At 39.0% G+C, this 14,861-nt stretch overlaps 2 protein-coding genes across 3 annotated transcripts in view; one reads left to right on the top strand and one right to left on the bottom strand.

Annotated features, from left to right (window-relative positions):
* Positions 1–14,861, bottom strand: part of SYN3 (synapsin III) — a 178,712-nt gene that overhangs the window by 109,608 nt on the left and 54,243 nt on the right. The gene's annotated exons all lie outside the window — the stretch shown is intronic.
* The window catches only part of TIMP3 (TIMP metallopeptidase inhibitor 3), a 32,821-nt gene continuing 18,512 nt past the window's right edge, over positions 553–14,861 (top strand). Inside the window, exon 1 of the mRNA XM_032221729.1 lies at positions 553–969. Coding sequence (XP_032077620.1) covers positions 846–969 — 124 coding nt within the window. The 5' untranslated portion in view covers positions 553–845. The remainder of the gene's footprint in view (positions 970–14,861) is intronic.

Below are 14,861 nucleotides of genomic sequence, written 5' to 3' on the forward strand. Positions count from 1 at the left end.
ATGAATAGCACTTGACTATCTGATGTGACTATTCTTTCTCCTTCCCTCTTTTTTTTCCATTTTATGTGGTGACTTTTTAGACCAAAATCTGCATGGCCATATTTGAAAGTGTAAACTGCTGTGAAGTTGGGAAATAATTAAAATTTGAATGTATAGATTAAAAAAAATAGCCAACAGGACCAGCAGTTACTGGTTTCCTTCTCCTGCATGTTTATCAAAGCTTCCTTCTAACGTTCTTCATCATCCGTGCCATAGTCTAGTCTCTACTTGTCCTTCCTGTTCCCCTTTAGTAACTGTCAACAGAAATCCTGCTTGTTAGCCCCAACTGCCACATACGGAGAATACAGAGAATACAGATTATTCCCTATATGGAACTGAATCCCTTGGTAGGACCCCGCCTCCAACCAGGGTGGGTTTTTTTTTTGGTAGCCTCTCCCCTTTCCTGAGGAATGAGGTAATGCGGGGCTCCGATTGGTCCGGGAGGCGGCACCCCAATAGCCGTGTGGGGCGCGCTCAAGGCTATAATTCCCTGCAGCCGCCAAAGAACGCAGAGGCGCGCGCGAGAGTGGCTGGGGAGCGTCAAACGCGCGGAGAGGAAAGTCGAGGCTGCACTTTTAATAGGAGCGGAACCGCGCGCAAAAAAAGTCTTGCTGCAGTTCAGAACTCGCTCGCCTAGCCTCGCCAAACACGGGAAGGAGCGTCCGGACGAAGCAGAATTGCAACTACATTTTTCTTTCTTTCTTTCTAAACAGCATCTCCCTCTACTTCTTAACTATTCTCCACGTGGGTGGAGACCGAGGAGCAGGGGAAGAACGGTACTCCTGTAACAGCAGTCGCGACCCAATATGTCAGGGCGGGTGCTGAATGTTTTCTTGCTGCTCTGCAGCTGGAGCCTGACTGAGCTGATGGTCGAAGCTTGTACCTGCGTCCCAGTTCATCCCCAGGATGCCTTCTGTAACTCAGATATTGGTGAGTGTGGCGTTACTCTCTCGGTAACTGCGCCCGGCAGCCTCTGTTAGCAGCGTATTCCCGATAGTCAGATTTTCTAGAGCCCTGAGTTCTCGTTTGTAACACGGGCATGAAATTTGTCGGCGGATTTACACAGTTCCAGTCCAGAACGGATTAGATTTAAACACAGTATTGAATTTAAAACAGCGAGAACACTGACCAAATGACTTGTCCCCTCGCCGTGCTTTGGGGTTACTTTGCAAAATAGTTAACGACCAGCCTTACAAATCCGAATTGTTTGCACTGGGTCCTGTCCTTCTGCACGTATATGAATGGCACACCTACTTTGTGACAGTGGCATTATGGTTAATGGTAGCTGGAAAGTTCTGTAACGCAGCACATTAACTTTTGTGAAGTCAGGGCAGATTTTTCTGGGGAGGAAAAAACTAGAAAAAATAAGTTTTAACACCACTTTAGTCCTAGAATGTCAATAGTTGGAAGCTTGCCCGGTTGTTTTCAGGGGATATTACTTCTGAATAGTGTTGCATAGGCTAAAGTTATGTGCTAATACTACTGCTCCACCCAGTGTATTTACCTGCAGGTTATAGATTAAATAAGGAAAAGAATCTGAAATTTACTTAAGCATGATTCCTCTGTTTGTATGTCTAACTTACATGCATATGTAAATATATATATATATATATATATATATATATATATATATATATATATATATATATATATATATATATATATATATATATATAATGGGATGATATTTTTTAGCACAGTAACTAGTTATTCAGATTTTATAGTGGTTAAATGGTAGACTAAGATTGGGAGAGCTCTCTTCTGCCACTGACTTTGGTTCAGTTGCTTTTTTTCCTCAGCTTTATCCTATCTTATACGATATTTCTGTGGAAAAACATAAGGAAGTGCTTCCTACAGTACTTCCTACAGTACCCTGCAGTTCTTCTCCCAAAGGCAGAATATATATCTAACAGATAAATAGTTTTTAAAATCTGTTATGGTCAGTTTCAAGATCACTGAGCATCAAACCCATCTATTGATCTCCCTTCTCACCCAAAATTATTTCATGTTATTAACTCCTTCCTTGCAATATGTTTTGGTTACTGAGTGGTCTCAGCTGAAAGTTTTTGCCATTTCATTAGTTTTAACCTTTTAATTTGATAGTTGCCTGTCAGGCATATAATACTGGAAATAATTTATTCATTTTTAATTTTTATGAGCATTTGCAAACTACAAGGTTTCCATTCCCCACAAATCACTTTGAAGCTGACCTGATGACTTCCGTACCCCGAAAGAACATTTCATGCCAATCTGTGCATTCTTTAGCTGACCAAGGGAACAATACAAAAATGTCAATCATTTTCCTGAGCAAATGGATACCCTGAAAGAATCCCCTTATTACCACTCTATAGGAAGTAAAATATATTGGTCTCATGTTTATTACACTCATATTTTCAGTACTTGTTGTATACAATTGTCTTATTTTTTTCCAAAAATAAAATCAAAGCAATTGCTACCAATATTTCTAAAGGTAAAGTTGCCATTATGCCTGTAGTGTGGTAGGGAGAAGATTAACATGTGAGAATGTTTGAAACTAGGATTTTTTCCAATAGTTGGTGAATCATAGTTGTTTGTTGCTATGGTAGCTCTCATGGGAGAGAAAGGAAGATATATTCTAAACAATGCCTATCTATGGAAAGATACCAGAAACAGAATAGTGATGCTTTGAGGCCTGTAGAGCCAGTGACACTGTCCGCAAACTCCACAGAGTCATATTGTTGCAAAGAATATAGGAGCTTTGCTTCAATTTCTAGTAAATAGTAGCAACAGGTAGGATTGCTTTAAGAATGGTTAATTCTAAATTCAGGTAGTTATGCAGCTGGTTCCAAACTAGGATAAAATCCTGGTATGAAGGTTCTTCAAATGACAGTCTTTATTGTTGTTGTTAGTTGCAAAGTCACGTCCGAGCCCATGGACAATGTTCCTCCAGGCCTTCCTGTCCTCTACCATCCTCTGGAGTCCATTTAAGCTCACACCAACATCTTCGGTGTCTCCATCCAGCCACCTCATTCTCTGTCATCCCCTTCTTCTTTTGCCCTCAATTTTTCCCAGCATTAGGTTCTTCTCCAGTGAGTCCTTTCTTCTCATTAGGTGGCCAAAGTATTTAAGTTTCATCTGGCCTTCTAAAGAGTAGTCAGGGTTGATCTACTCTAGGACTGGCCAGTTTGATCATCTTGCAGTCCAAGGGACTCTCAGGAGTCTTCTCCAGCACCATAGTTCTTTATAAAGAATACAATTTCCTAATCCCAAAGTTGTGCTAGTTTCATATTGGTGTAAAAACCTTCCAGAATATTTGGAATCCAGCCATCTCAGTTTGTTCCCATGCTAGTGAAATCTTTGCAAGCTTAAACCATAAACCACATGGGAAGTAAATGGCATGCATGGCATGCAGAACAAACTACAGAGAAAAACATGTGGGTGGAAGCATTTTCATGGACTAGGAATGAAGCAAGCATGAAGGTAACAGTTTTCAGGTAAATAAAGTTTTGACCCCTGAAATGAATATAAAATCAAAACTATGCTATAGACTGGAAGCCTCTGATGCACCTAAAAATTAATGGTAACCCTTCTTTTCAATCTGCTGCCTATATGGAAGTATTTTGTAGATATTTTTATTACTTAATATTTCATTGCTACTTTATGTGTGTGGCATTAGTTAACTTTTGGTTTCCAAAATAGTTACTGGGTAACTCCCATCGAAAGGTTTGTTTGTTTGTTTCTAAATTGAGATTTAAAGAGCCTAGAAAAGGACACTTATTCATGTCTAGTTTAAGTATTCTGTTGCTGCTGAAAACGGATAAAATCTTATATACTGAAATAATTCTGAGAGTTGCAGTTTTACTTGAGTAATATTAGACTACAATATTCTTTCAATGATGTTATATCAGAAGATGCACAAGGGTGAAGGAGAAGTTCAAAGTCCTTTAAAGAACTTTTATTACTGGGCTTTATTTGCTCTGTAGGAGTAGGCATGTCAATTCAGAATCCACTGCCAAAAGGCAGCTGGCCTTTTCTTGAAAACACAAATGCCAATTTGTGTGTCTCGACCAGAAAATTCTCCACATGCCCCTAATATGTGACAATGTATGATCTTTTGATTTCTAAATGTTATGGCTATGAATTTCCCACTCTGCTAGTTTTCATAGCCAGTAAAGGTGGAAGCTAAAAAGAAACAAGATCTATTCTACTGGGAAGTGTGGAAGAGAAAAATATAAAATATAAAAATGTGAGTAATGTAAGAAGTGTCCATGAAAGAATCAAATGATAAAAGCAGTATTCAATGGATGTGATGCAAACTCTGCCCCTTTTCTATATGCATTGTGACATTACACATATATGAAAGGGGCTGAGTTAGTGTCATGTTGGCATGACTGTTTTCATCATTTTGGAAAAAAAATCATGGATGTCTCTGAACATGAGTTGAAATGACTTGAAAGTAACTGAGGGCATAACATTGTTTCTGAACTTCCACTTGATTTTTCTGTGGTTAATGTTTGCTACACATACTGTGACGTGTTGAACTTGTTAAACTGCTATAGCCTTAGTCATGCTTGTGTGTTAATACAAAATCAAACAAATCACATTATGACATACGTGAATCCAGTTTATAAAGTTGTTTCTAAACTGAAAATTATAGACAGCTTGTATCTAGTGTGAATGCATAGGAATACTAAGGCAGTAAGGTATAGGGGCACTTTTTTTCACATGCCAAATTGGTGTAAAATAGTTTAATTCTAGATCAGGGGAGTCAAACTCACGTCATCATGGTGTCATCAAGTGACATGTCTCCCCTTTGCTAAACCGAGCATGGGCAGTGCACATCTGGCCCATGGCCCGTGAGTTTGACAGCCCTGTTCTTGACTTAGTTTATAGATTTTTTTACCAATCTTACTGCCTTTTAAACCAACAAATAGGAGATAATTGTATATTGCCTAAAAATGTTATAATGACCTATACTGATTTTAAATTTAGTGCATTAAGCAAAGCAGCTAAAGAACTGAATCCCAAACCAGTAACAAATTATCCTAATCACCTAGTATTGTCATCACTTGAAGTAAGCCAGGCCTCACAATCTTTTTTTTAAATATATATAACTTGGATTCTGGGTCTTTGGGATATCCCTGGTTTGGAGGGACAAATTAAAACATAGTGCTGTGTGTTCACACGTGTGACCCAGGCCACCTGTTTTAGCAACACACACACACACACACACACACACACACACACACACCCCTGATAAAAATTGCACTACTGAAAATTGAATATTTTGCCAGCAAATTGTTGTGTTGTGAGCTGGAGGTACTTTGTAAGACTACAAAAATGGTGTTTAAAAAAAGCTGCATAGCTTATTATTTTGGTATGATGTCAATAAATCATCAACAGATGGATTTGTTTATTTGGTACCATAGTTTTCGCTATACTATATTTTATTTTGAAATGTTAGTTTTCAAATCTTATTTACATATGGAATTAGAGGGGAAACTGGATCTTAATTTATCCTTCATAGAGCAATATATTAAGCAGCAGCAGCAGCAGCAGAATTTCTAATGAGTGGTTATTTTTGATTCCTCATTTTGTGGAGTACAAAGTTGTGAAAAAGCCAGGTCTTCCTTAAGCCACCAGCCCTGCCAGCACCTCTTTAGTAAACACTGCCATTCTTTTCTAAAATCAAAAGGGGAAGAGGCTGATCCAAATTTCTAGCTGATGAAGGTTACATGTTTCCATGGAGACTTGTTGCAGTTTGATACTTTATTTAAAGCAGACTAAACTGCATGCTGGTTTACAAAACAAGTAACTTTTTATAGCTCTTCAACTCTGACAAAATACATGTCTTAAAGGGAGGAGTCAGTGCCCCAAGGGGTTGATGCTTCAGACAAGGTTGCCAGAACAGATCTATTCATAGTTCTCTTTGCAATTAAATACAATGGCAAAATAGAATCCTTGAAAAGGATTTGCTGTATTTTATTTTAAAGGAAATGCCATTATGATTTCAAAAACAACGGAAAGAAATGCCTGAACTTGAAAGAAACTGTTTGCTCAAATTTGGCTACTTAGTGCGCCATCATTCATTACTCTTATTTGCATTACTTATTTTTTTATTTATTACTTTTATTGTGCCATCCTATCCTTGAATTTATTTATCTAAATAAAGATAGGATCACTGCCAAATCTTTTTTACTGGAAGAACTCAAAGATGAAAGTATTTTGTGCAAATGCATAAAAATTAGTTGGATCCTATTTACACAGCATCAGGGTGGGGATGTAGATATCTATACCAACCGTCACAAATCTGGAGTACACTAGTTAGTTATTGACAAGAAGAAGCATCAGAATAAGGAATGTTTGTCCTATTGGCTGTCATAGAGCTGTGATAGCAACATGATTATCATAAAGAAATACATGCTCACTTCCTCAAGTGAGAACCAATGGTAACAATCACCTCCTATTTCTTCTATACAGTGACACAGAGTGATTTTAAACTGTTATCTAATATCCTTTATTTGTTACAGTTGCTCAGATCATGCTTTGTACTAACACAGGGTGTCAAACTCTATTTCATTGAAGGTCACATCAGGATTATGTTTGACCTCGGGTGGGTGGGTGGGGGGCGTGGCCAGCTCGATGTCACTCGTGTGAGGAGCGCCTGTGGTGGCTTGAGCGCTCTGCCAGTGAAAACAGATTCCCAAACTCCATTTTCAGCTGCACCAGCCTCCTGCAACTCTCTGCCAGCAAAAAATGAGCTTGGGAGGCCTGCCACATCCAAGCACACTGGGCAGAATCAGAGCCTTGAATTTGGTACCCCTGTAGTAGCCTATAATATGGTTTGTTTGATTTGGGCTTACAATGCTACATGAATCCAATGACATTTTCTGGTATAGCAATTTAAACTCAACAAATTGTGGTTTATTCAGTCAAATAAGGTTTAATAAATTATAGCTTAGCTTGAAGTGTGACTCCTATTCAATGTAAAATCACTGTAAAGAAAATTGTCCCAAACTCCTTCTAGTTTTTTCATTCTTTCATTAGAGTATCTAGTTCAGTGGCCCCCAACTAGCATCAGGGACCGGTTCTGTGGAGAGATGTTTTTCTGTGGACAGGAGGGGGCGTGCCTGCATCCCACAGATGGGCTTTGGTTGTTTGCACGGAGCTGTTTCTGGCTGTTTCTGGCATGGACCAGGTGTTGTGAACCCCTGTTCTAGATTGCTAAGGGTTTTCCTATCTACCGGTAATTTGCAAGATGCTAAGTTGAAATTCCAGATTTTCCTTTCTCTTACGGACTTTTTGATTTTGCACATGTAGTTTATTTCAGGATGCATATTGGTTAATTTTGCTTCTCTACAGAACTGTAAACTCCCTAAACTATAAAAGCCATTACTAGCAGTAAGGAGCTTTGGGATGAAGACTAATTCTTCTGTGCTTTTATTGTATTCGTTTATTCTGTGGTCACCTGAGAGAGCAGCTGCATCATATGAATTGGTTGAATGCAAACCCCTTGAAATCTTTATAACAACGCAGCAGAATTAACCCAAGAAATGGGACTCCTACTAAGCTAGCCAAGTTTTAGGGACTTTAGAAAGGGGAAGTTGAAGCCTGAAGGATAAGTTGAAGTTATATAAAATATTTCTTCAGAAGTTACATTACAATTAGAATTATTATTTTTAAAACATTGAAACAAATCAGATGAATAGGGTGGCTCATCAGTGGAGTAAATTATGTTACATTTGTGATTATAGCAGCACATATTGTGGAAGAAGGTCTATAAATCTTGCATTGCTGCATCTTTCTGAAAAAAATTAAATTTTTAATGCAAGTCTGATTGTTTTATTTCTTTATTGTATGTTGCCTCAAGTCACCTTTAGTGAGTTGGGGTGGGCATATGAATTTGATAAAAAGGTATTGCTGCTTTAAGAATTGCACTAACTTAAAACCATGGATTTTTAAAAAAGCAATAACTTCAGACTCAGAAAGTCAGGCTACCTGAATGTATAACAAGGTCTGAACAGAAGTTGTATTCAGCTGGTTCAGTAGTGGAAATTTTGAGTAGTTCAAAGAACCGGCAAATACCACCTCAGATTGGCCCTGCCCTTGCGTTCCCATCAGGGGTGGGTTCCTGCCAGTTCTAACTTCTATAGAAGAGGTTCCACATATCTACAGTGCTGTTTAGAACCGGTTCCAGCTCCCTCCCCCCGCCTGTCCACACATCATCAAGATGAAGAGCGAGAGGAGGAATTCTGGGAGTTGAAGTCCACAAGTCTTAAAGCTGTCAAGTTTGAACACCCCTGTTTTTTTTTAAAGGGTTAGGGGTGCAATGGTCTTGTAACTTGACAGCTTTAAGACTTGCGTGCTTCAGTGCCAGAGTTCCTGAGCCAACATAATTGGAGGAGGAATTCTGGGAGTTGAAGTCCACAAGTCTTAAAGCTGTCAAGTTTGAACACCCTTGGGGTTTTTTTTTCCTAAAGGAGGGTGCAGCTTTAAGACTTGCGTGCTTCAAATGCCAGAGTTTCTGAGCCAACATTTTGGTTGCTAGGCAAGAGCATTGTTAAGTGAGTTTTACCACATTTTACAAGTTGGCCATGCTCACTCAGTCACATGACTGCCAAGCCACGCCCACCCAGTCACATGGCGAGCAAGCCACTCCCACCCAGTCACATGGCTGGCAAGCTACTCCCACAAAGCAGGCCACACCTACAGAAGAGGTTCTAAAAAAATTTGAAACCCACCACTGGTTCCCATCGTTCCCTGTCCTATATTCCCTCAGCTGATTTGTGTGGCAGAGTGGATTGCAGCGCCTCAGCTGAGCTAAAAAACAACTCACCAGTGTTGACACCAAAGGAGGTCTTTGAGTGCCATACACATGTGCAAAGCACTCTCTCACTGAACCGGTAGGAAAAAATTTGGAATCCCACCACTGGGTCTGAAGCACTTTTGAATAATTGTTGAAGCATACGCAACTCTACAAGATAAACAGGTTGGAATCCTAATATATAGATTTACTAAATGTACAGCTTAGGAAATTGTAATATCTCTCTATCTGATTGTGCTATGCTACAATACAGGTGGTCCTCAACTTACAACAGTTCATTTAGTGACTATTCAAAATTACAACAGCACTAAAATGTGACTTATGACTGATTTTCACACATATGACTTTCACAGCATACCCATGGTCACGTGATCAAAATTCAGTTGCTTGGCAACTGATTCATGTTTATGTTGCAATGTTCCGGGGTCATGTGATCACCCTTCACCATCTTCTGACAGGCATAGTCAATGGGAAAGCCAGATTCACTTAACAACCATATTACTAACTTAACAACCACAATGATTCATTTAACAACTGTGGGAAGAAAAGTCATAAAATGGGGCAAAACCCATTAACAAATGTCTTACTTAGCAACAGAAATTTTGGGATCAATTGTGGTCATAAGATGAGGACTACCTGTGCTGTACTCTGCATGCTTAGACCAAACTGGCTCTTGTTGCTTACTGTAGAATAGAAATAGCTTATCCTTATGCTAGGCTAGCTAGCATGATGAATATCAATTGAGTAGCTGTATTCCCTCTTTTTATTTTTTTTCTTTCTTAAATATTATGATGCACACACAGAATTAAGGGAATAAAAAAATTATGATATAGTATAGGTTAGCCTGAATATAAAACACGTAAACCATATGATCCTGCCTTGAGCAGGGGGCTGGACTAGAAGATCTCCGAGGTCTCTTCCAGTCCTACAGCTTTATGTTCTAAATCTGTATGACAGTGACTATAGGAACATTCTATGTTCTGTGTTGAACTATGGAAGAAGATGTCTGAAAAAAAGAGAGGACATGGCCAAGAAAACCTCTGTGAAGGTAATTGTCTCTTATAAACAAAATATTTTTGTTTCTCTCTTGTTTTCCTGAATGAGATAATACGGAAAATACATTACTAAGCTGTGACCTTCATTGTGTTTGTTTTTGTCATTTTATATGGGAAGGTAGGATTCTTCAGAAAGCAAAATATACATCCGGAAAGTCCCTTCCTTGCTCTCTTTCTGTTAAATTATAATAAATACTAATCTTTTTGCCTGTGACTAAAAACTCAATTATGTTTAGGGGGTGGGGCAGAGTCCTGGAGCAATTCCCTTCAGTGGCAACACTTTCCCAAGCCTTTCTTAGCTAAAATGTTTTGATAAATTTACGAGCAGATGTCTCACGTTAACCAAGGAATTTGCTGATGTAATGGGTGGATGCTATTGTCCTCTGATAGTGTTTCACTTTACATTTTTATTTCTTTGACAAAATCTCAACACATCTGCATGAATCTCTGCATAAAGCAGATTCTTACTCCACCATATTACATGCTAACACTGAATTCAATTACTCCTATGCTTGCCATGAAAGAACTACCAGTAATAACATACCACTTTACAGTGCTTTACAGCCCTCTCTAAGTGGTTTAAAGAGTCAGCATATTGTCCCCAACAACAATCTGAATCTTCATTTTACTGACCTTGGAAGGATGGAAGGATGAGTCAACCTTGAGCCAGTGAGAATTGAACTGCCAAAGTGCTGGCAGCAAGCAGTCAACAGAAGCAGCCTGCAGTACTGCATTCTAACCACTGAGCTACCACAGCTCAACTACTAGAATAATGTTTCCAGTCCTAGTGTCCTGTCCCAGTACACACACACTCATACACCATGAGCGGGCTTACACATGTTTATTTCACATAACCAACCCCATAGTCATTTCCTAGGTCCCAACTCTGTGTGCAGTTTTTAGAATTAGTTTCAAGCAACCTTTCTGAAAATCGCTGACTGGATGTAGTGAAAGCAACAGGGGCAAGAAAAGGTGCAGGCATTGGCATAATGCCAACAAGAGGAACTAAGAACCCCAGGCAAGATGACAGAAGGATGAATCATTGGATTTCAGGCAGGACAACTGCAACCACTGATTGCAAGGCCCAATGAAAGCAACCACAACTCTCCATATTCCAGGCACAGTGCAGGCAATTTGGCTTTAATGGGTTTGAGGCACGATTGAGGCAACATTATTCCCACAGGTTCAAGGCACAACAAAGGCAATTTGACTTCAATGGGTTCAAGGAATGATGATGGCAACATCTCTAAACGAATTCAAGGCAAAGTGTCAATAGTATTCACATATTGAAGGATTATGAATGGTTCCAAGCACTGAAGTAAATAGGTGCCAACCAGTATGCCTCATTAGGAGGGTTGAGGCTGCCTTCTCATGAATAGACTCACCAACCTCTGTTGCTCCTCCCTCTGCTCAACTCTAGGTGATCTGGGATTGGGTGGAGTGGCAATTCCTCTATTTGACTGACTGGCTGCAGCTGAGCTTCTTCTCCAGCCTGTGCAACTGGCTGTTTATCTGGCTGCTCTCTTTCATCTTTGGGATTTAATTTTTCATGCTCAAATGTAGAGCTTTGCTTCATATTTAAATTCCGTATCCTCAAGAGTCTCCCAATTTCTGATATGTTCTTATAAGATCTTTGTTTCCTCTCCTGTCTTTGTGTTACCTGCAAATTTGGTATAAGTAGTCATCGTTTAGCAACCACTATTGGGACCCACAATTGGATCATTAAGTGAAGCAGTCACTAAGTGAAACTGCCACTGTGCTTAGGATCTTACTTCAGCTTAATTTTGCTTTATGGATCTTTGAAAATCATCAATAAGAGGATCAGCTATAAAATTACTTTTTCCATCACCATGGTTGCTTAATGAGGCAGTTGCTAAACAAGAACTGCCCGTAATTATATCTTCTAGTCTCTCAGCCAAGTCATTTATAAATAGGCTAAGCAGCAGAGGGCCTAGAATGGAGCCCTGCACTCTTTGCAGCCCAAGACTTCTTTATAGCTTCATGGAGTGCCATTGACATAAGTTTGCTGGATAGAACCAAGTGTGTATTCTTCCAATGGTAGCAATTCCAATGGTATAATGCCTTGGTAAACTGCATCCAGTTTTGGTTGCCACAATATAAAAAAGACGTTGAGACTCTGAAAAGAGTGCAGAGAAGATTATCAAAGATGATTAGGGGGCTGAAGGCTAAAACATATGATGCATGGCTGTAGGAATTGGGTATGTCTAGTCTAGTGAAAAGGGGGATTGGAGTGACATGGTAGCAGTGTTCCAATATTTGATGGACAAGAAGCTATGGATGGAAATTAATCAAGGAGAGAACCAACCTAGAACTAAGGAGAAATTCTCTGACAGAGAGAACAATTAACCAGTGGAAAGGCTTGCCTTCAGAAATTGTGGATGCTCCATCACTGGAGGTTTTTAAGAACAGATTGGAAGCTGTTTGACTGTTTAATTGTTCTCACTATTTCTCCTTAGTTCTAGTTGTTTCTCTCCTTGATGCGTTTCCATCCATTGTTTCTTGTCCTGCCTTATGGTTCTTTGGAAACTAGGTTGATCCCCTCTTCTTTGTGGCAGCCCCTCAAATAATGGAACACTGCTAATCAGCTCTATTAAGATTTCATAGAAGATCGTATTGAATGCACTGCATTCATTGCATTGTCTCAGAATCACTTTCATGTGACAAAGACATATGGTACATAAATTTTAAAAAATGGTAATGTCGGGATATACTATGCCTGTCACATTCTTGTGGTGGCTCTATCAAAAGGAAACAAAGCCGAAAACACCAGCCTGAAGATGGCGAGTGAGACCTCGCCAAAACATTGCCAAGACAATCTCAATCTTATACAGGAAAAGACCCGAATACAACAAGACCGGCATACCTACAACCATGAAAATCTATGAAAATATATATAATATATAGTATATAGTATATATTAATTTATAGTGTATAGTGTATGCAAAGGCCGCTTTCCATACTGAGCCCCAATATATTTTCCTATCAAGAATCCTATCCTGCTACTGCAGATGTTTCTGTATTTTGATTCAGGGAACAAGAGAATTCTCCTGAGCCAACATAGAAAATAAGGGCTTTCTATTTTTGGCAAGCCAGTCACTTACTAATGTTAAATAACTTATTTTTATTAGAGAATCTTGGCTGAAAAAATTCCCTGATGATGTAGTATCCCACATTATTTACTAGGTCTTGACTCTCGTCATCCCCTTAGGATTGCCACTTTAAATGTTGGAAAGGTTAATAAATCCACATAAAAGTTTCTTCTGTGCAATTCTTAGAGACAGAAGTGTTCTCATGTAGTTTAGATTTGGAAGCCTTATCCTTAGTTCTCCACACCGTATATCCCAAGCTTTTTATTCAAGCCATTCTCTCTATCTCTTGCCTTCTCTCAGATTGCTATATCACCCTCAGTTAAATATTTGACTTTTTTTCTTATTATAATAATATGAGCAACATGGGCTTTCTGAAGACAGCATTACCCAGCATTAATGTCCAATGAGAAATGCAGTGCCAGGCTTCTTAAATTCACCTCTCAAAGCACTGTAAATTGCCCCTAGCAGAATTTCCCATAATTGAATTCAGCATATAGGATGAAACATGGAATATCATTATAACAGTTAGATCAGTTTCTGAGAACTAGAAATATTTTCTTTCTGTCTAGGAATAGGACAGATGTAAATCAATAGACTATAAAATCTCAGATGAGATTTGTGAATGTAATCAGTATATCTGTTATTGAGAATTCTACTAGTGTCATGCCTAGAAATTGTAATAAGAAAAGTTCTGGAAATAAGACTTAAAAACAATTAAATTGAGTTAAAAGCTTATTTTATGCTATGTTATTTCTACTTGGAGATTCCTACGTTCACATTATAGGACACTAATTCTCAAAATAATACAATATTTTTCAGTCTTGACTATTTTCTGCACTTGGCATTTCTTAATTGGATTACTGCAAAGCTACAGCTGCTGAAAAATGCTGCATTATGCACAGTTCTGGGGACCCTTAGGATGGCCCATATAACACCACTGTTGCACAAGCTGCATTGGTTTTCAGTTTCTTCATCCAATTCAAGTTGTTGGGTTTTGCCTTTAAAGTACTACATGGCATGGGTTCATGGTATCCGAGGAGCTGTCTCACTCTAGCCCAGTGGTTCCCAACCTTTTTTTGGTCACCTAAGCCCCATCTAAGCATCTTTAAAAACCTGATGTCCTCCAGTGACACATAATTCTTACTTTAATCAAAAAGTGAACTCTACTCACCCTGAGAAAGCATAAAAGGCCATTAACTTGGTTTAAACAAGGTTAAAATTGCCCTCATTCAAAATCAAATTGCCCCCTGTGGGTCCTGGGTCCCATGTTGGGAACCACTGGGCTAGCCCATCACTCTAGTGGAAGGGGCCTGCTTTGGACATTGCCTGCTAATGAATTCTGGTGGGCAGGGTTAAGAAGAGGACTGTGGCTCCAGCCTTGGGAACACTAGGTAAATACTGTTCCCATCCTTTTCGCCTTCCAGAAGGGATTTTAAATTTGTTTTTGCTAGTTGGCTTGGGGCTCTGAGGGACCCTCCTTGCCGGAGGTAGTTGATGGGGTAAGAAGATTTATGGACCATTTATGTCCTTGGTTTAGGTTTTTTGCATAGGTTTAAATTTTTAATTGTTTTTTGTTCATCTTTTTAGTGTTTGTAAGCTGCCCAGAGTTGCCTTATCAGGGAGATGGGAAGCATCTAAATGTAATAGATATTGTCTCTGAATTGCCTACATTCCTGATTGTATTTATACAAGTCCTTTCTAGGAGAAAATAGGACAAGCTGAACAAAATGAATTAAATAGCACAGAGACAATTATATTATTTTACTTATATTATTAAAAGGCTATGAGATAGTCTTTCTCAAAGTGAAGCTCTCTAGATGTTAATAGATTACAATTTCCATAGTCTGGACCAAC

This window comes from Thamnophis elegans, chromosome 7 (assembly GCF_009769535.1).
Source record: "Thamnophis elegans isolate rThaEle1 chromosome 7, rThaEle1.pri, whole genome shotgun sequence".
In the NCBI taxonomy this organism is placed as follows: domain Eukaryota; kingdom Metazoa; phylum Chordata; class Lepidosauria; order Squamata; family Colubridae; genus Thamnophis; species Thamnophis elegans.